The 23,778-nt window shown below is 37.2% G+C and overlaps 1 protein-coding gene across 1 annotated transcript in view; it reads right to left on the minus strand.

Moving 5' to 3' along the window:
* Nucleotides 1–23,778, minus strand: part of SLC25A22 (solute carrier family 25 member 22) — a 1,136,472-nt gene that overhangs the window by 708,831 nt on the left and 403,863 nt on the right. The window contains exon 4 of the mRNA XM_044059339.1: nucleotides 18,715–18,770. Within this exon, the coding sequence (XP_043915274.1) occupies nucleotides 18,715–18,770 (56 nt within the window). The remainder of the gene's footprint in view (nucleotides 1–18,714; nucleotides 18,771–23,778) is intronic.

A 23,778-nucleotide genomic window follows, 5' to 3' on the forward strand; every position in this document is an offset into this window, starting at 1 on the left:
TTGCACAAGTAAATGCCTGATGCGTGCTTGCTAGAATGGTGAGTGATGCCACTGGAATCATCTATTCTGGCGTGCAGAACCTGCAAAGGCACTATCCTGACCTGCTTCAGCAATGGAAGGCAGGGGTTACAAAAAGAGAGAAATGGGTATGTGCTATAAATAATTTTTTTCAGGTTTACTACAAGTGCTCAAGTCCCAAGCACTCAAAAAACACAGTCTTGAAGCCAAGGACTCAAACATCTTTTAGCTTGTGTAGGCTGCTGCTCATGCTCATACTTGAATATGACTTTAGGTAAACAGTTCTTGCACTTTACCCAAACAACTGGAATAAGGAAAGGACGGCATCCTTGGGGGGGGGGGGGTAGAGTGGGAAGAGATTTTAAGGTTAGGAAGCAGGAGAGGAATTTTAGGGTTAGGCATAGAGAATGGGATTTTAGAGTTAGGAAGTGATCATGGAATTTAGGTTTAGAGAGGAGTGGAGTTTTAGGATAGAGAGGCAGAGTAGAGTTGTAAGGTTAAAGTGGGAGGACTCAGGCTGGCAACTGCGTAGAAGTTTTAGGGTTAGAATTAAGGTTCTGGTAGTCCTATATAGTTTCCTAGGGTCAAGTTTTGGTAGGCCTAGGAAGAACCAGAAGACTGGGGTAGTGGGAGTTCAAGCACTTGACTTTTTGAGCAAGTGGCAGAGAACAATTAAATTGCAAGCTGCTAGCAGAAAAGCACCTATAGCAGACCCATTTTTTCTCTTCCTTCTCTGTTACCTCGTGTACATGTGTACTGAAATGTATGTATTTGATTTACAGTGGCTACCAGGACTCCATCTCAACAGCAGGATGAAGGCCACGCTGCTGAAGGTGACATGGTGGGATTGTTGGTGGTCTTCATGGCCACTTCTCAGGAAGGGGTATATGCTTCTGTTCTGACCATTATCAGTTAGTATCAGTTGCAGTGGCTGGTGTCTATCAAAGTGCAGAAACAACTGAATACCCACCTCAGTACCACAAAGTACCTTCTGGCACAGACTGTCAAGCTGTGTGACCATCACTGCCTGGCTATCGGGCCACCAGGGGCAAAGCCAGACCATGATGACAGCCACAAAGGCAATAATCTCTGGGTGTCTTTCCCCTCAGGGATAACCTAGCATCTGTCCCTGGATGCTATCCCTGATCTGGGTAATTCCCCTCCCTTATGTCTTTCCCTATGCTATGTCCTTTGTACAACCTTTCCCACCACTGATCCAGGGAATTAAGAACCTTTTGGTCCTACCAGTATTACCTGAAAAGTAATGTAGTGAATTATAATGGAGCTCATAAATAATGATGTAAGGATAATGAGGGAAAAGTTTTCACAAGCGAGGAGAGTGTGTTGAACAGATGGAAAGAGTACTTTGAGGGGTTGATGAATGAAGAGAATGAGAGGGAGGGAAGGTTGGATGATGTGCGGATAGTGAATCATGAAGTGCAGTGGATTAGCAAGGAGGAAGTAAGGATAGCTATGAAGAGGATGAAGAACGGAAATGCTGTTGGTCCAGATGACATACCTGTGGAAGCATGGAGGTGTTTAGGTGAAATGGCAGTGGAGTTTTTAACTACATTGTTTAATGAAATCTTGGAAGGAGAGAGGATGCCTGAGGAATGGAGAAAAAGTGTTTTGGTACCGATTTTTAAGAATAAGGGTGATGTGCAGAGCTGTAGTAACTACAGAGGGATTAAACTGATCAGTCACAGCATGAAGTTATGGGAAAGAGTAGTGGAAGCTAGATTAAGAAGGGAGGTGATGATTAGTGAACAGCAGTATGGTTTCATGCCAGGAAAGAGCACTACAGATGCGATGTTTGCTCTGAGAGTGTTGATGGAGAAGTACAGAGAAGGTCAAAAGGAGTTGCATTGTGTCTTTGTGGATTTAGAGAAAGCATATGACAGGGTGCCGAGAGAGGAGCTGTGGTATTGTATGAGGAAGTCGGGAGTGTCAGAGAAGTATGTAAGAGTGGTACAGGGTATGTACTAGGGTAGTGTGACAGTGGTGAGGTCTGCTGTGGGAGTGATGGATGCGTTTAAGGTGGAGGTGGGATTACATCAAGGATCAGCTCTAAGCCCTTTCTTATTTGCAATGGTGATGGACAGGTTGACAGATGAAATCAGACAGGAGTCCCAGTGGACTATGATGTTTGCAGATGACATTGTGATCTGTAGTGAGAGTAGGGAACAGGTGGAGGAGACCCTGGAGAGGTGGAGATGTGCTCTAGAGAGAAGAGGAATGAAGGTCAGCAGGACTAAGATAGAATATATGAGTGTGAATGAGAGGGAGGATAGACGAATGATGAGGATGCAGGGAGTAGAGGTGGCGAAGGTGGATGAGTTTAAGTACTTGGGATCAATAGTTCAGAGTAATGGTGAGTGTGGAAGAGAGGTGAAGAAGAGAGTACAGGCAGGATGGAGTGGGTGGAGAAGAGTGTCAGGAGTGATTTGTGACAGACGAGTACCAGTAAGAGTGAAAGGGAAGGTCTACAAGAGAGTAGTGAGACCAGCTATGTTATATGGGTTGGAGACAGTGGCACTGACAAAAAGGCAGGAGTCAGACCTTGACGTGGCAGAGTTGAAGATGTTAAGATTTGCACTGGGTGTGACGAGGATGGACAAGATTAGGAATAAGTATATTAGAGGCTCAGCCCAGGTTGGAAGGTTTGGAGACAAAGCCAGAGAGGCAAGATTAAGTTGGTTTGGACATGTGCTGAGGAGGGCTGCAGATTACATTGGGAAAAAGATGCTAAGGATGAAGCTGCCAGGCAACAGGAAACGAGGGAGGCCAAAGATAAGGTTTATGGATGTGGTGAGAGAGGACTTGCAGGTGGTTGGCGTGACAGAGCAAGATGCAGAGGACAGGAAGAAATGGAAACAGTTGATCTGCTGTGGCGACCCCTAACAGGAGCAGCCGAAAGAAGAAGAAGATAAATAATGATGTAAACAGCCCTCAATCCCTTGATCTTAACCAATTCAGCTTTGTGAAGGCCAGGTCCTGTTTACTGAACCTGGTGAACTTTTCTGAAATGGTGACTGAAGTACTGAATATCAGTAAATCAGTGCACACCACCTGCTGTGATCTGGCAAAGGCCTTTAACATGACCCCACATTCTAGTATCATAAATAAGATCATCAGACTAAATATTAATCCCTATGTAACCCACTTGATCGTATAAATGGAACACAGAAAGAACCCAAATGGTAAGAAATGGTGACATGCTTTCCTCTACAAGTGGTACACCACAGAATTCCATTCTGGGTACACTCATTGTCTTTATCCTTCTATAATGTCCAGTCTGCTATCAGCGGGCTGTGTGTGAAAATGTTTGCTGATGCCTGCAAACTAGATGAGGTCCTTGATTCTCCAATTGATATCCATATCCTGCAGTATGCTCCTAGCCATACTAAGTCCTGGTGCAAAGATAATGGCCTACAATTTACTGCAAAATATGCAGCATAATAATCTTTGGAAAGCAAGCACAAACCTGCATCTACAACAAGTTCATATTGTTATCAGAATTCTATTTCAAAGATAAGCTCTTTTCTGACCACCAGGTGTCAACTATTGTTATGAAAGCCACCTACCTGGCACAAGTAATCATTAAAAGTATATCCTCCAGATCAAAGGAAGGCATTGTCATCACATTCTGTTCCTCCCTGAAAAGACCCATAACAGAATGTAATGGCTTATTTGGAAAGTATTTATTGAAATCTACAGCCCAACTTGAGAGGCCGGTAGCTTCTAAACAGGAAATTACTGGTTGTATCCTCCTTAAGTTACCATAAATGACTGGAAGCCTTAACACTGCTTTCTGTCTCTTATAGAGTCCTGTGTGGTGATCTTTGCTTGGCATACACCATTATAAATGGCCTATCCTGTCTGATATATTACATATAAAAGTGATATATATAAATCTATACTGAATTATAACTCAAACCTACTAGCACGATAGATATCTCTCACAAAGGATCCCCTATAGGTACCCATTTCATGTTAAAAAATGCATATTTAATGGTTTGAGTACTGTAGAGATCAAGCTCCCCAAACTGATCAGAAAGGTGGAGAAGACCCCAACACCCACTTACTAAATATAACCTATTCTGGAGTTGCACAGCCTCAGAAAAGGTTACCAATTTTAACTCAAAATGGTCTGTCATGGGACCAGAACCCACTGAACCATATAGCTACCATCAATGGAGACCAGTAAGCTATAGAGCAGTCAGCTTAATATCAGTGGCTGGGAAGGTCATGGAAAAATCATGGCAACAATATTGGATGCTCTCTTGGAAGATAACATCTTCTGGGAGAGAAGACACTATGGACTAATGGTCAGAAAGTGTTGTCGTTTAAATTTGATCAGGTTTTACAACTTGATCATAAGAAGACTGGATAGAAGACAGGACCCACCTGGGCTTAAACAAAGTTTTTGACCCAGTCATGCAAAAATAACTGTTAGATGAACTACAGCATGTGAGTAGGCAGGGCAGAAAATAAGGGAATGGCTAGAAGCCTGGTTAAAGAATAAAAAATGGGAGATGGACAGTAAATGTTGTCTGAGTCAAGGGATGTTACTACAGTACCACAGTGGTGTGCTCCAAGCAATGTGCTCATTAGTATGTTTCAAACAAACCTTAAAGGACTGACAATAGGGTAAATGTTTTAGTGGATGATACAGAGTTACTGTCTGCACTGGAGTATAGATGGAAGTATAACGAGAATGGTTTGGAAAGTCTGGTCAGATGGGCTGGGAAGTGTCAGTTGATGTGCAGTGCAAAGTAATGCACATGAGCCCTAACAACATGGATACAAGCTGTTAGCTGGAAGAAATACAACTAAAAACCACCTAATAGGAGAAGGATCTGGGAGTGATTATCATACCAGAACTGGATCACAAAAGACATAGCTGAAAGGAAAGAAACAGACAAGGCAATGAGGTATATACATAGGGTGGTAGATACCAAAAGTAAGAAAACAGTGCACCCACTACAGAGGGCCTTAGTGAGGCCACATCTTATATATTTAAATAGAAGCCTATACAAAAAATGTTACATTTAGCTAGTGGAAGGATTACACAGGAATGTCATTATCTGTGTGTGAGTTATAAGAGGAGAGAAATTATGAACTGAGACTGCAATAACATGAACACTTTTCCCTTGAAAACAAAGACAGACACAGGCAGTAGTATACAGGTTTAGAAGATAATTCAAACAGAAGAAAAGACAGGAAGGAAAGGATTGGCAGTTAAATGAAGGAAGTCAGTGCTTTTTAGCTCTAACAAAGTTCTAATTCATAGAGTGTATGTAAAGAAGGGGTGGTGGAGAAAGAAACCACAGAGGCATTCACAGCTGTACATCAGGTTTAAAGGTAAGGAGATGAAGAAATCCACGGAATTCCTAAGACTTTTAAAAGACAGACCGAAAAACAAAATGTATCCTTCTACCATCAAGCAACTGAAAAGAAATTAAATGAAGGAAAAGACATTAGGAAAGAACACGAGGAAAACAATTAGTAGTGATTAAAAGACATGCAGAGGTTAGAGCATCGCCCATGTATGTCAAAATTGGGCTGGCACATGATTTCAACCACTATCTGCAATGTGCGGTGCACCAAAAATGCATAAAGATTGTGAATATTCTGACACAAAACTCATAACTGGTATATTTAAAGAATTGTCAGAAATAATGATTTCTCCCACAAAACAATACATATACAGAAGAGGCTAAGACAAGACAACACACATTTAATCAAAGAAAATTTGGCCGTAAAGTAAATCTAACAAGATATTTTTTGTTTTATGTGTTGGAACTAGAGAGTATTTCTTCCTTCTGAAGCATGATGAGGATGGTGAAAATGATGTGGATCTAGGACTTTATTAATAAGATAAACAGCATGGAAATATTAAGAATTATAAGTGAAGATATGCCCATCTCAATTCTAAATCATGATTACAAAGTGTTTTGGTCTAAAATGGCTAAATGAATGGCAAATGTGGTGCCAAAACTGATCGATATGGGCCAGTGTGGTTTTGTGGAGGGAAGGCAAACATCTGACAATTTTAATAGAACAATGATGATCCAGAGGGAAGCAGAATGTAAAAAAATATCACTGTTAATGGTAAATCTTAATACAGAGAAAGAAAATGACAGACTATGGGATTTTATGACTAGGGCAATGGAAGCATTTGTACTTCTTGATACAATAATAAAGTTAATTTGAAAGATATATGAGGAATCTGAGACAAAAAATCAAAGTAAGAGGGTTACTCTCTGATAAATTATGTCTGAACAGAGGAACTAGGCAAGGGTGTCCTCTTTTCCCTCTGTTTATTTGCATTATATTTAGAACCACTGACAAAGTAAATAAGGGACTCAAAATACAAGATTATAACTGGTACGGTGTTCAAGTAAAGTTGGCATTATTTGCAGATAATATTATTTTGTACCTGACAGAACCAGAAAAGGTCCCAGTGTTGCAGGATATTCTGAAACAGTTTCATTTTTTTTCTGGATATAAAATTAATGAGAAAATAAAGACTATAGCTATAAAGTATGCACCCACACATGAATTGGTCCAGCTATACCCCTATTTATGGGGACATGATAAAATATTTAGGAGTATGGATTAAAAAGGATTTGGTTATTGCAGCTAAGGATATGTGGGAAGAGACTAAACAAAAGATAATACAAAACCGAGAAAGTGGAACTTCTTGCCTATGCATGCAGATAGCAAGATACAAGCAGTAAAAATGTTTTTTATTCCCTTTAGTTTTATACACAGGTCAGGCATATTTTTATCAACCAGAGGAGAAGCTGTGAACAGTTATTAATAATGAGTTGAAGGATTTTTATCTGGGAGGGGAAGAAGGCAAGAGTCAAATGGAATAGGATGGTCTTCCAAACAGAACAAGGAGGTTTAGGATTACCTAATCTGAAGGAATATTTCAGAGCTACACAGTTAAGGCTCTTATAAATAACACAAGCAGAAAGTTACAGTTTAAAGTGGAAAGGGATGATGATGATGAAGCAGGTGGATAATTCAAGAAATAAGGAAAGAATGGCATTTTGGAAGCAGATCCTTAAGGAGAATAGCAACAGTCATACAGATTATATTCATACAGTAGCAGAAAGTATACTAAGAACTAAGCCAACATGGGAATGGAGAAATGAGATTCTGCTGATAGGGATGGCTTGAATTATGGGATGGCTGCACTTAGGGATACAGAGAATAGACAAGAGGGGTTTGGAATTTACTAGAGGAAGCCGGCAAAGGAACCAATGTATTGGGAAGAAATAATTACAGAAAGAAAGGTAAAAGGCCAAGAAGACATTTGGATTGCAGGCTACCAATTGCCTTCCCTATCAGGGATTGATATCAGAATATACACAAAGAGAAAGGGACATGGAATCCTAAGTGAAAGACCTGCACTGGTTGAGTTTTTAATTGAATCTAGAACAGAATATCTATATGAATAAATCAAAACAGGTCAGAAAAGACTGGGAAGAGGGAGAGAGAGATTAGATATGCAATTCACAATGAAACAATGGGAGGATAAATGTGTGGCTCCCAAACATGCAACAAAGTATAGATGATTTAGGATTTTTGCACTGAAATGTCTGCATAGATACTTTTATACCCCAAGCAGACCCCGAAGAATTTTTCCTCAGGCAGGTGGCAAATGTTGGAGTTGTGATGGGGAAGACTGTTAAGATAAGGTTTGACGGTGTAATGAGTTGGCAGACTTAAAAATTCCCTACAGAGTACTCTGTCAGAAATACTGGGTGAGCAAATGAGTGTAACTAAGGAAATAATTTTTTAGCTGGAAAACATGATCTGAATTATGTAGACACAGTAAGACTTTGTTAAGTTGAATTCTGGTGGCTGCTGAAAAAGCAATTTCTAGAAAATGAAAATCAAAGTCTAAACCAACTATACTTGAAGCAGTGAACATTGTAACTGAGAGAAAGGAACGGGAAGGGTGATATTTAGAAAAGCGTAGGAGTAACTTACATAGAAAGAAATGGAAATTGTGGGAACATTGCATGCAGAAAATGTTTTGGAAGAGGAATGAGGTTTAAGAGAAGTCAGGAATTGCATAATTTATGGAATGTTGCTTAGATTATACATTACATATATTGTTAATATTCTTTAATGGTTTGATTACTTTTATATAAATGTAAGTTTGTTTATGTCACAAGCGATAATTAAATAAAGGTGTTTAAAGAAGAATTAGAGATGGAGAAAGAAAAATGGAGGAATTGCAAGTGTGCTTCATGGCATTTAACCTTTCCCTCACTTACTCTGCTCTCATTTATGAAAGGCATAGAGGGAGAAGAGAAGAACGAGAAACATGGCAGTGTAAATCTTAAGTACAAGGGCCAAGATTCTACTTGAATTCCTGGTTTCTGACAAACCTACTCCAAGCCCAGATCATGTCCACAATAGTATCACAACAGAAAACGTATCACAGCAGGGAAAATTCACCAGGTAGAGCAGCAGTACAATGCAATCCCCTCTACTTATTTTCGTTACTCTGTTGTAGCTGCATATGGAAACACAGCACCGTGAAGCCTCTAAATGGGCTAAACCATACAGATGAACATTACTGAAAAACTGATGAAGACAAAGAGAAAAGAAATTAGCAAAAATGCTGTTCATTTTTTAAAATTATGCAAGCAGATTGAATATTCTGATAAGAAGTGCTTTTTACCCACAGAGTTAGAGATATTAGGGTAACTTTTATTAATACCATGTCTATAACTACAATATGTTGGCATATTCTGCAACTTTAGTAATAATCTGGCAGTGGTGATCATGGAAGTATTCAATACTTCTAAGGGTCAAAATGCTTTTTCAATTAGTAATGTAAATGGAAACAAACAAAAGAGAAACAGATGAGGAAACTTCAGTTATTATTATAATACAGTTCTCTTGGTAATTCATAATGATTTATTTATTTGGTTATGTAGCTTTTACTGAATTAACACACATAATGTCCATAGTAATGCATACAAATGCTGCAGATATTTATATATATGTGACAAGAAGTAGACAGTATGTATGAGCTACTGTGTCAGAGATATCTATAAAAAGATTGGAAATCTGACATTCAATCCACATAAGAAACATAAAAAACTGTGTGTGTGTGTGTGTGTGTGTGTGTGTGTGTGTGTGTGTGTGTGTGTGTGTGTGTGTGTGTGTCTGATTTATATATAAACAGAATCGTTTAAATACAAAATCCTAGGTGCACTCAGATACTCATATGTATCCCAATCCAAATTCCGTCTCCATAGCAACAGATATTTTAGTGAGCACAGTTCCCCAGAGAAAAGGGAATCATTTTTTATTTCACTGCTAAGTTCTGTAAAATGAAATATATCACAAAGGCTTGGCAGTTAAGCACAAAAAAGAGCATATGTCGTAAATTAAAAATTATATCTCCTTGGATTGTTTCTTTGGATTGCTCTGCATTACTGTTTGGAAAGTGGCAGTTTGTTTCTACACTGAAGAATAAATATTTGGGGATGCCAAATAAATCCAGTTTTAAGTCATTTACTAACCACAGCATGTACTGTAGAACCAATAACACATGAGGAAGAAACCATTTTCATAAACAAATTAGGAGATAGAAAAAGAGAGAATCCCCCAGATGAATCTGCTCAGTAAAATAACTGGATGCAAATTATTTTAAGAACAGAATGAAAGACAGAAACATCAACAGAGAACAGATCATGGAGGTCAGTGCATTACATGATCCTATGTCAGTTACATTTGACAACAGCAAAACAGCTCAAAAAGCAGAAACAAATAAATGTAAAATTGACTTGATACAACTTCCACATAAACTGCCCTTAAACACTGCTCATTAAACACAAAATACACCTTCAGACATTTCTCTGAGCTCCTTCTACTAATGCTTCTAAACATGCATTATTGCCTGTTTGCATTTAAATAAATAATTCCAAAGCCATGTGACATAAAAACACTGAAAGACCTTATCTTTAAACCTTACGTGATGGGCAATGTAACTGCACTTATACTTGACCCATGTCTTGTGTCTAATGTAGCTAAGACATATTAAATGTTGTTTACATACTATTTATACTGTCATTTTTTTTATTTCTCTAATTTTTTAAACAACCAAGAAACAAAGACAGAAATGCTTAAATGCCAAACAGACCTTTAACAAAAGAAATAAATCCACGATATGAATGCGGGAAGCTCAGTGAAATGGATTGCCCCTAGCACTTCAACTAATGCCTTTTCAGGGAGATGCTTAGATTCTTATGAAAATTCTCTGCTGGATGAACAAAGTACTGCTGACAGAATGTGAGAAGCTAGAATGATTAATGAGATATTGTAACTTGTTTACAAAATATTACAAAAATAGCACTTGCTATGTTACTGTGACTTACAAAATCTAGTGTAAGAGCTAGAGTCTAATAAATGTGACCATTGTAAAAATTAGTTAGTGCTGAACAGTTTATCATTTACACTTCTTTAGTAACACTTATGTTTTCAGAGCTATGAACATTCATTTGAACTGTAAGGATAAAATTTTGTCAAAAGGCTCAGGATGCAACCATTGGAAGTCAAAGTACTAACTTCTAGAGTTCCACTGGAGAAATGCAAGTTATATACTTACCATACCAATCCTTTTCACCCAAGTCCATCTGATACGACAGCTGGGTGCTGAGACACCTGTCGGATCCAATCTGACCCTTAGCTAATGTTCCAGTCACTCAAGTTTCTTGACAGATTTTTTCCCCACAATTCCTAGAGATCTGCCCTTTAGAGTTAGTTTGCTGCCTTGTGAGTACCAGGATTAAGCAATATATTACTAGACATGACAAATTACAATTTGGAAGGGGGAAAGATGGAAGGATATCATATCGGATGGACTTGGATGAAAAGGATCCAATGTTATAGAAAGTACATAACCTCTGTACCTTATTTCATCCATCTATCAAATCCAACAGTTGGGACAGATCTCCAGCTACCTTTTATCTTGGGTGGAATCATGACAGGGCACCCTTCAGAATCAAAGCTCCAAAGTCAGCTCTAGATCTAGAAATCATGTCCAACTTACAATATGTGGAGAAGGTATGTAAGGTGGACCATGTTGTTGCTACATATGTCATCACTGGAGGTATTTTTAAAGAAGGCTGTAGAGGTAGCTACAGACTTCACTGAATGTGCTCTAGGCTTCACTGGAAAAGTTTGTTTCTACTTGAATAAACAAATCAGATAGCCATCTGGATAGTGTTTGCTTTGCAGCCATAATACCCAGACAATTAGGGATGAAGGAGATGAACAATTGTGAATCTTCACTTTGCTCTGTGAAGGGAGAATCCAAGATGCCTGTGAACATCTAAAGTATGCAGGAAATACTCATTCTTGGAGTGACTGGGAAAGGAAATTGGAAGATTAACAGGCTGATTAAGGTTACATTCTGAAGCTACCTTAGGGATGAAGGCCGGTCTGGTTCTTAGGGTGACTCTTTCTTTGAAAAAGATTAAGACTATAGAGCATGTAACTCAAGATGCTCTTTTTGCTAAAGCGATATCCAGCAGAAAAAAGGGTTGTCCAGGAAAGAAACTTTATTTCAGCAGACAGATAAAGCAGGCTTGAAAAGAGATTTTGTCAGATTTTCTAGAACTAAATTAAGATCCCATGGTGGAGTTCGATCTTTGATTCGTAGTCTGAGAAATGCCTTGCATAATTTATAAGAGGCTAAGCAATTCTAGAAAAGCTTGCACCATTGTTATGATCTAAGCCTTAACTATTGGCCCAGATGGAGAAGCACTTCTATTTGCTCCTATACATTCATTGAGGTGGATGCTTCTGACAGGCAGATAAAATACACACAACTTTCTGTCCATTAATAAAAATGGAAACACAGTGCTGTCATATTGAGATTGAGAAGGTGCAAATGAGGCTGTCTGGAGGGATGAGAGAAGAGTTCCAGTTGAAGAGCTAGAACCCATGGATGCTTGTTTAATAAGGCCAGATCAAGGGGGATCAGATCTACCTTGGCCAGTATGGGGCAATGTGAATTATTAGTGATTTGCAGGAAATATCTTTCTAGATAAATTTGGGGATTAGAGTTATGGGAGGAAAGGCAAAAAGAGGGCTTCTGGGAGCATTTGCAGACTAAAACATCCCTTGGTATCTACCCCACTAGAAGAACTAGGGAGCAGTAGTTTCTGCACATGGTGTTGGAGGAAGTGACAAACAACTCACAGTAATACAGACCCCAGTGAATAAAAACTGATGCTCTACTCTCACACTGATGGACCACAAGTGAGGAGCCAGAATAGGTCTGCTAGCCTCTCTGCTAGCCAGCTGATTTCCTCTAATTTGTGCATTAAAACTAGAAAGTAGCCTGAATCTAATGCCTAATGCTATACTCTCAGGGCTTCCCTATAGAAGATATGTCTATCAGAAAGTTGTCAGTTTCAGTAAACACAGTAAAGGAGTTGAGGCACTTGGGGCCAGTTGACTGTCAACTGGGCAGGGCACAAAAAATAAATAAAATAAAAAAAATAATAAAAATTACAAGAAAGCTTCTCTTTGGAGGAATCATGGATTAAAAAAATGTGCTACATCTGAATATTAGAAAAAACATTGCAAACCATGACAATATGCACATCTCACAATTTCAACTGCAGTCTAAAGATAAAAAATCATTGAAACTATGTCATTGGTTAAGTCATTTGACCTCCAAAATGACCATGAACTTATGTCTGATTAACATGGTAAGTCACTTGTACTGAAAACTAAGCAAAAGTTGGGAGTTCTGTGCAGAGCTAAGCGATAACATACACAAATCAATGCAGTCAGACCATTCCTACCCCCTAATCTCTTATATGCATAAAATATTCCAATAAATCTCTCCTGTAACCAGTAATCAAAATAGGAGAATGTTACAATAAAATAGAAAAATTGCTGCTGTACGTTCTATAAGAAGCAATAATGTAAATTGTAACAAGGCTGTCCTGTAAATAGTGTTTTTACAAAAACCAGATAAAGCAATATTTATTACTTCATATAGCACCATGTGCCATTCTGACAGGTACACTATCCTGCAACTAGTGTTAAAATACTACATATACTATTAGCATCCACTTCATTCCACAGATGTGTATCTACTTGTCCCTTACTGGGTACACAAATGCCATGTTAAGAAATAGCATTCTCAAGTACTCCTCATGTTAATAATTGTATCCAGAAGACTCATCTAAAACTGAGCCTCCTATACAGAAATAAAAAGTTTCTCGCTAACAAAGCAAAAGTAACCCTCTCTCATTCCTTCCTCCTACACAGCCTATTGTACAGCTCTCAAATCCTCACAAATTTCAACTCCTCTCTCATTACTAGATTAGAATCAACCTACAACAAAGTAGCCAGATTCGCAGAACACCAAACATATAAATCCCATCACTGTCTCTCAGCACACCAAACATATAAATCCCATCACTGTCTCTCACTAAAACACTTAAATTTCAGAATTACCTCACCAGCTTCTCCTTGCTCAGCTCCAGATTATTCACTCCATTCTATACCAGCCTTCCTACTGCCCTAGGTTATCTCCTCTTATCTCTCACTATTTTCCCACCAGATCTCTATGTAGGTCAGACCAAGACCTTCTACAGATCTATAAACCCAAGACCAAAATGGGATGCAACCTCTACAGCTACCATCCTACCATTTCTTGGAGCAGGCTGCCATTAAAAATTAGATCCCTCAATCAACTTAAACAATTAAAAGCAGCTATCAATGAATACTTTAAAAGTCGCTGGTCCTGCCAGTGTACTCACCCTCCTTACTATCCCTAAGACAGTGCTCTACCTGCCCACTGTGTTGTTTTGCTTCACTGACTTCTACTGTTTTACCTCTTACCTCTTCCTAGCCTTCTTTACCTCTCTTGTTCCTGGAGTCTTTACCATGAACAGAAACCTCCTTACACCACTATTAAATATATACATATCTCCTCTCTCAGTCATGATGTACGGTAACAGCAATTATACTATGATTCTTTTTCTTCCTGATCTACTGTGAAATTGTACCAACATTGCTATCCTGCTTTCTTATTTACATTTATTGTACAAATTGTTTTTTTTAAATCCTTTTGTTAATTGCTAATATTTAACCGTTACTGTAATGTTTGTGTAGATTTTCCCCTCAGGTCTCCACTGAAAAAGGGCTAGCCAACTCAGTCGGAGAATCCCGGACAACAAATCAAAATAATAAAATAAATAATACTACTTTTCTTAACTTCACATTCTAAGCATTTTTTTATTTCTTTTATGTTTTACTACATATAGTAATATATCTTACTTTCCCTTTTCCTTTTATCTGCTATCTGCTTCACCACTAAATTTATCTTCTTAATCTATGTTAATTATACCTTTAAACGTATCTCAAATATGTTGTATTTTTTACTAAACTGTCACCTGCTGCTTACATTTATCTACTCTTTCATTCTATGTTATATTTTTCTTATAGTACACTCAACACAGTTTTTATAACACCTTACTTTTTACGCTACTTTATTGACATTTTAAATCTATTTTATAGTATGTGTTATTATTATTGTTATTATTTTTTCTAATATGTTTAACTGCAACTTTTGAAACTATTATAACTTTTTTTTTTTTGTATTTGGAGATTTTCTCCCCAGACCTCCACTAAAAAGGGGCTTTTCTGTCCAGTCGGACTATCCCAGTAAACAAATGCAAAACAAATAAAAAATAAATAAAATAACAAATAATCCCTGACAAATGGCAGGAATTTAAACCATTCTCCCACCAATCATTTAAAACATATAAAAACACTGCCTTTCAAAAGCAATCTTAGACTTATGAAAAATATAACTCAAACCATCCTCTCCTGGGACAGGAGAATCATTACCCAACTGAATCCCTCAAAGCAAGTCCTCCATGGTAAAAAGTTTTTGTAACCCAGCTCTATCTGCTTTCCCCTATACCTCAGGAATAATTATTTCTCATCTAGTATACATTACAGATAAATAACTTTCCACTACATCCATTGCCACCTTTTTAGTAAGAAAAATAGTACATGAATCATCCTCTGCTGCCCACAAGGATTGTTCTTCCCTAATTAATCATTTGGGAAGAAATTAGTTAATCTCGTCTTGTGTTCCCTGCACACAATAAATTTGTCTATGTAATGCATCCCATAAAGAAATCTCATTAAATAAAAATCAGTTTTTGAAAATAGTTTATTATTACTAACTACAACTTTTATCAACCCTATTTCTTATATCTAATTATACCTTATTTTTGCTTTCAACACCACAGTCTCTCTCTATATATCAAAATATATATACTAGCATACTTTTTTTATATCCTAGCCACCAATCCATCCATGATAAATAAAAATCTCTCATATGAATGTGAGCACGAAAAAGCTTCTGCCCTTCTGTGTGCAGAACAGACAATGTGCTACACTGACTCATCAACTTTTTAATACCCTTTCTAACAATTAAAACTGCTTCATCATTACAAAAACCTGCCCAAACACTCCTATGATCAGAGAATACCACAGCAACAGTTTCAAAAACAGATTCAGCTAAACAAGCAATAAACAGGAAATAATCCATCTCCATATGATGTATGCCCCTCTGATATATAAATTACCTACTTGCCCCCTAACTTTAAATCAGAATCTTGAAAAAGTGTCTTGCAGACCAAACATCAATATGTGTCTTAATATTTATCTTCCTTAAATCACAATTAAAATCTTGAACTATTATACCAGATAAGCTAATACACAAACAGTTATTTAAAGTAGAATGCATTTCCATGCAATCTTTTAAATTAGTAGTAGCATACAAAACTATTAGTCCAAAGAAATTTTTTTTTGAAAATCTGCAGTCTAATATTAAGAATCTACCAGGTAATATTATAAGTTCATCCCAAGTGTCTTTATCAGATGATAAACCCAAGTTCCATACAATGTCTCAACCCCAAACAATCTGTCCAAGTACATTATTGATGTAGCAAGCAAAACTGGGCTACAGTGCGTCAAACCACAACAATATTCAGAAAACTCTAAGCACTTGGAAAAAGCCCACGAAGACCTCTGGATGCAATAAGAATACATTCAATAGTCACTTCACTTGGTAAAAAATAAAACTTTTAAAAATATCCCTTCGTCTATGTCTAAGTGAATATCAAACACCACATCACCTTCAAGCACACGTTAACCAAAGAGTCACCAAGAGTTAAATCACCTCAAATCTAGCACACAAAAATGTTTTACAGATTAGTGATGCTGTAGTCAAGCACATTGATTCTCTATTCACTATGCTAGACAAAGACAGGGAACAGAGCATTGTCTTTCAGCTGTCAGGATCTCTGATGTCTCAAAGTCCCTTAAGACTAGTATACCTAATATGACTACAACATGGTAGTGTTCTATGTGAAGGTGATTAACTTGGGGCACAAAACCCTGAGGGATACGTAGAGAAATATAGCAAAGTTCTCCATGCATGTCACAAATACAAGCAAGACTGGTCCTGAGTGGAATCCTTCCTTCTCAAAGAATGATTCCCAGGATACAAAGAAAACAGCTTCAAAACTGACTAAATAGTTGATGTCATTCCAGGGGTAATGTTACAATGGAACGAGAAGCCCAACAATCTTAGGTGCTTTGCAAAGGATGGGCTGCAACTCTCCTTCCAAGACTTCCGCATACTGGTTAAAGCCTTTGCTGTCCCAATAATGCCTTCTTAGGCAGAGTGCAGCTAACAGACATCCCAACATAAGTAATGTATCAAATCCAAAAACAGGAGCACATTAAGGTAGCTCTGCTCAGTGCCAGAAGTCTCAACAACAAATTGACTGACTTTAAAACATTACTACATTTAGAACGCATACATATATGTGTAATTACTGAAATTTTGTTTAAAAAGCACTCCCTCCATACCTGTTTTTTGTGGTTTACCATATCTTCAGACCTGATGGCATCTGAGGTGGCATTTCCACATTTATTAGAGACTATATCACCTCCAGACATATTCTCAGCAACCCATAAAACTGAATTCAGTGAATGCCAAATCACACTAAACAGGCTCAACTATCAGTTATAGCCTGCTACAGGACACCCTCTGTTTCCCTGGAAAATCATGTACGGTTCCTAAACATACTTGATGAACTCCCCTTAAAGAAGAACTCCATTACTTTTGGATACTTTAACCACCCCTCAAGAAGCTGAAGTACCTTTTTCTCCAGGATAGGCTATGTCCAAACGTCATTAGTAATAAACAAAAAACTTTGTGAACCAGATTGTTAAACTCACTAGAGGACATACTACACTTGATCTGGTCCTTACAAATACAGCTTCTTTGTGTACTACTCCCCTGGTACCTCCTTCCCCACTTAAGTCATATCATGAATTAGTGACTCTTGCCTTCAAAATCTCACCAAATTTTATTGCAAAGTTTAAAAATTCACTTATAGGAGTTATCAGTGCCAATACTAGCACAGAAGGTAGGTTCTCAAAGGAGTTCTATGTCTAATAAGATACAGGTGTAGAACTGGAAGTCCTAACCAGATCTAAAATGGCATGCCATGGCATCAACCCCCTTTTTCCTATTTTGTACATGGGGGTGAGGTGTCACCTCAGCATTGACCATAACCCAAAGCCAATATTCACAGATCTAAATATAACTGGAAAATTACAACAAACCACCCTGGTGGCCCAACACCATAAATAAATTCTACAATAAAAGAAAAAATAAATCCTAGAAGAATGAAGCAGATCAAAAGATCCTAATATGAAGGATAATATCAGAAATGTGACTAAAACATGAAAAATAATATAAAGTCTACTAAAGCAATTTATCAACTTAGATTAGCATCTGAAGCTAAGGCCAATTACATATGCTTTTTTGGCAATATTAGGAACTGTAGAAATAACACCCATCATTGCTCTGAACTTATTCAAACTGGCACTAGCTATTCTGAAACAAAAACATTGCCAACATACTACAAAACAAATTCAGTGGAAATTTTAGCCCATAGATGACTATTCATAGCTCTTTATCCCTAAAGAACATGTACTAAAAGTGCTTTCCAAGACCAAAAATACTTCCTCCATGGGACCTAACACTGTACCTGGTTGTTTAATAAACAGCACAAAAGAAGTTCCTGGCAGAGCCACTCCATAATGTATTTAAACTCAGCCTAACCACAGACTTTGTCCTTCAGATTTGTCAAACAGCAGTAGTGATGCCATTCCACAAAGGTGGCCCTAACACTCACCCTGGGAATTATAGGCCCATCACCCTGATGACTCTAATTCATAAAGCTATGGATCATTTTATCACTGACATGATAGAATATAACATCAAAAGTCTTATCTGGCTAGACGAGCAGATGTTCAGGATCCTGTCTAATGCATTTGGTTAACTTCTTCTAAAGGGTAACACAGAATATTAACAGTGGCCCTGTTGTCCACACAGTGTACTTCGACATGGCTAAGTCTTGTGACACCATCACCCCATGCTAAAATAGTTAGTAAGCTCTTTAATATACTATGCATCTGGGCAAGCAAAAAGGTAGGAAAGCAATGCAGATAAAACAGCTTGGATAGCCATGCTCATAAGCATTGAAAGAAGAAGGATCTGAAACCTAGGATCTAAGAGGAAAAATGTGAGAAAAAGTGTCATACCTCTATACATGCCGAAGTAGCCATCTGATCGTATCGTCTTGATAAGGCAATCAGACCTGAAAACAGAAAACAGAACAGTTGTGTAACCTAAAGCTGTCATTTTCAGTTACGATTATTAATCAAAAGTCATAATAATAAATATGTGCTAAATTAAAGCCAAACAAGGTTATGACAGGACATGAACAGACAAGGACTTGTGCAGCCAGTGTACTGGCTAGCCATGTAGTGAGCAATTCCATTTTCTAAAACACAAGCATTTAAATCGGAAAAATTCAAGCAGAATTTCTAAACGCTGTTTTTCCATTCTGAAGTTGTCAACGAAAAGGGAAAACCTAACACATATTTAAAAAAATGTTTCCTTATGTAGTGGTAGCCTCAGCTCTGGTTACGGATAGCAAAGTACATTTTTAGAGTGGGGGTGGGGGGTTACCCTCAACATAAAACAGGAATTTCAGAAAAATGCTCACTTAAGCAGCTGCATGCATTTGTGGCAAAATGTACACCATTTATTAGGAAAGCTGTTTGTGTGACTTATAACTTAGATAATGAACCTTATGCAAAACACAGGAGTTTGATACCACAATTCTTAATGTGACTAAACAAAAAATCTTTTCATTCAACCAGAACTTGAAAATCACCTAAAAGCAGGTAGCTAAATTAGTTTGATATAAGCAAGTTAACACATATTAAACAAATGCATACATTTTTCAAAATTCAACACTTGACAGTAGATTCCTGCGCTTACAGCATCCAAACCAAAGGGTAAAAAGAAGCACAGACAAACCATTCAGTAAAAACTACAAAAAAAAAAAACTCAGCCAAGCTAGAGTTTTTACTGAGTGACACGTTAAAACCTTCTGTAATGGAGACCCATGGGATATATGTAAATGACCCCTTAAGGACATCAGATGTTTCAGCTACATGGCTTCTGAATGTCCATGACTTTTTTACTTTTCAGTCTTTATGGTTACATTCAGGCCAATAAAGCTAAACACCACTAGCTGTGGACATGCATGCCTTGACCTTTTTATTGACCTTGTCAGCACAGCATAAGTGGATAGTTTAGCTATACTTCAGAAACACATGGTCTTTTAAACCCAGCTGACACCCAGGTGCCTGCAAAATAATAATATAAATGTTCTATAGTTTTTACTGAATGGTTTATCTGTGTGTGCTTTTAACCCTTTGGTTTGAATGTTAGTTGTAATATTTTGCAAGCAACTTAATTTATCTGGGCACCAGCTGGGTTTAAAGACCCTGTGTTTCTGAAGTATAGCCAAGCTATCCACTTATGCTGTGCTGACAAGGTAATTAAAAAGGTCGAAACATGCATGTCCACAGCTAGTAAGGTTTGGCTTTATTGACCTGAATATAACCATAAAAACTTAAAAAGTATATAAAAAAAATGGACGTTCAGAAGCCATGTAGCTGAAACATTTGATGTCCTTAAGGGGTTATCTGCATATATCCCATGGAGCTTCATTAAATGAGGTTTAAGGTATTAAACAGTAAAACCTATAGCTTGGCTGAGATAATTTCTAGTTTTTACTGCACTTACAACATGGCAGTACCTGTATTTTGTTACATATAAACAAACCAGTATACAAGAATGACAATGAAAAACATTAACAACATAAACACCTCCGCTAGCATGTACCATAAAGGGTCTCCTCCTCTGTATATATCGTGCCACAGAAAAAACGTATATTCTTCAGATAAAAACGAATTTATTTAACAACAAACAGTAACCAAGTACAACAGGATTGAGCGCGCTTTCATCTATAAGACTTCATCAGAATCCCTAGGGATTCTGATGAAGTCTTATAGATGAAAGTGCGCTCAATCCTGTTGTACTTGGTTACTGTTTGTTGTTAAATAAATTCGTTTTTATCTGAAGAATATACGTTTTTTCTGTGGCACGATATATACAGAGGAGGAGACCCTTTATGGTACATGCTAGCGGAGGTGTTTATGTTGTTGGTGTTTTCTTGACGTGGAGAAGAGGTGAATGAAAAACATTACTTAGAATGGTAGAATACACAGTCAGTTCTCCACAAATTTGTTATTATGAAATAGTTTGTCATTTTAAAATTGAATTCAAATGAATAGCAATCTTAATTACAAGATTATAAAATGCACAAAATGAAAAACTTCTGTGAAAAAAAATACATAAGATAGACCTTGATTTAGTGGAGGCTAGCCAAATTAAATGCTTATGTGAATGGGAGGTATGTACAGCACTCTATTGAAATTCTAAGCAATGGCTATGTTTGATTATTGGAAGTGTATGTAACATTCTGTTAAGTACATTGTACCAAAGTATTGATGTTTCAATGTCTGAATCAGCTAAGGGACCTCATAAAACATAACATCTATTTGCACTCTTTCTTAATATAATTCAATAGTCTTACCTTTTTGTCTATATCTATGAGGCCATTCACATTTCAAAATAATATGGATAGTGTAGCCATTAAGATAAGAATTTATTATTCCCACCTACTATATATGACAGCTTTTTAAATATCTATTTCAAGCTTTTGTTTTACAATATCTACTAATCTTTAGCAGGTTCATCCTTTATACAGCTGCTTCTTGTCATCACCATCTGAACTTATGTCACATCTTACAAGATTTTTGTTTCACTGAAAACCCTCAAACAAAAAAACAAACACATCCTCAAAATGCCCCCATAACATACGAACATAAAATAAACATACAAAACGGTGTACATCTTCAAATAATAAAATGCAACCCTCCTAAAGGGAACAATTATCCCAAATCAACAGCTGCATCCATAGGCATTACCTAACTTAACATTAATGTTATCCATGATGAAGTGCATGTTGCAGCCTGAGCTCCTACTTACACTAATTTGTGTCTGTTCTTATTTATCTTTATTCCACTTCTAGTTGTGAGAAACAGCTTGTATGCTTTCAGAAAACATTAACTTTTAGCCTAAAAGAAAAACTGTGCAGACCATCTTTAAATAAATCTAAGTTATACACTCTTCTAGTAAATGCACTGAATAATTTAGGTACCAGAAAAGCTACCTCTTTTTCACTTCCAATACTGTCAAACTTTTTTTACTGAGTCGCTTGCCCTTGCACCTTTTAGTTTTACATTTCTCTCAGAAAACAATGTGCAGACTTCTGGAGATGTATTGCTTTCATCTGTAGTCAGCTTGTCTACATGTAAACATAAGAACAGAATGTACAGCTGCCCTCAGCTGCAGATTTCCCGACTCACATTGAACATTTATTTGCTAAAGGTAAACTATTCATTACAGTCACAGTGATCACTTACTTTTAACACCCACTTGCTTAAACAAAAACTTGTTATTAGATTAAGCCAAGGGCATTAATCCAGACATTCAACTAAGCAAAAGTAACATCTCAGTTCTACATACATTATAATCATTGTAATTTTACACCACAAACCCCACCCCAACTGCCCAAGATTACAGCATATTAACTTAAATTTGTTTTTGTCCAGCCTTTCTCTTTTTACACTGCAACACCCAAATGTCTTAAATCTAAAAAAGAAAAAAATACTTGCTTACTTTAGTATCTTTATCACACACACAACAATCACTGAAAACATACTACTATATAACATGCAATTTATATTATGAAATGTTTAATACAAATACTGTTAAGAACAAAAATAGTTTACTTAAGTTAATTTTTCTTTTCTCCCCTTTTAGTGTCCTTTCAACCATTAATGAAATGAAGCGGGGTATTTGCATTCCAGTCCCCACATGAGTTTAACAAAGTCAACAAAAGTCCATTCTTTCTCATGTACTTTTTCTTGTACAGACAAATGTGACTGATGCTTTATAGACACAGATTTATTCACTAATTAAAGTGTTGCTGGTCTTCTTTCTGTTCATTTGTATCTCCCACCTTAGACTCTGGTTCAAGTCCTAGGTACTTCCATTCTTCGAGTCAACTCCTGTGTTTTTTTTCTGTCTCTCATGCATGTTCTTTTGAAACATTGGAAAATGTTTCACTGGCAAAGCCTCCATGAGCTTTATTATCAGTGGAAAGAGAAGCAGTATCCCCTTCTGTTTGATGGCTCACTTTTTGTTGGACAAATTTTGTATTTCCTCCTTAGCCTGTTCTGCATCAAAAGAGGCATTAATCTTCTTGAAAAAAATATTCCAAAGACAAGTAGATATATCACCTTGAATCTCGCTCCTGCCTCTTGACATTCCCTGATTGCTGGGATAAATTTGCTTCTCTTCTGCCTGGTGTACAACGAATAATCATTTTCCACAAACACTCTACTGTCTCCAATCTTTAATACTATGCCCTTTTGCCACAATTTTGTCAGGATTAACTCTTTCTGCTAATATGACTGCATCCTTACTAATACAGATGTTGGTTGCTTTCTCATGGCCAGGTTTGGCGCATACACATAATGTGTCCTTTCAATTAACAAATCCTGCTGTGGAATACCAGTCCAGTTGCTTATTTCTGCTTTCATAAAATTAATACAATCTGTTCATTCCAGTTTCACTGGTATGGCAGGAAATCTCAGGTTTTCTCTGCATGCTCTGTCCTCTAACTCGACCATTTTTTGAAACATTTCCTCTAGACAAGTCTCATAAATCAGACAGCCCTTTCTTCATTTTGACCTCTGATTTTGCAGTTTTATCAGATCATCTGAATAGCTGTTTAAGGCTTCTTTTTTTTTCCAGACTTCTGTTATCTGAGTTGACATACACCTTCGGTATTTCATTTATTTTAATCCGCTCTGAGCATATTTGATTTATTTTTTTTTCTAAATTACTAGAAGCCATTTCTTGTATCAAAGCTTCAGCTTGAACTGCTTTTTGTTGAACATATGCAAGATTCTTCACATTCACTGTTTTCTCATCTTTACTAGTTGATTGTCTTTCATGCTCTGTAAGTATCTTCTTTGCTAGCATCCACACAGCACACTTAACAGACAGTAACTGAATGTTATTAAAACTTGCAGAATTACTGGCCCTTACCTATCAGTTTTGTTTTTCACATTGGAAGAGATGAAATTAAGCTGCTGATCAGTGTGCAGCCATCTTGG

Source organism: Protopterus annectens, chromosome 17.part0 (genome assembly GCF_019279795.1).
Source record: "Protopterus annectens isolate FY-2018-M chromosome 17.part0, PAN1.0, whole genome shotgun sequence".
NCBI classification, from domain to species: domain Eukaryota; kingdom Metazoa; phylum Chordata; order Ceratodontiformes; family Protopteridae; genus Protopterus; species Protopterus annectens.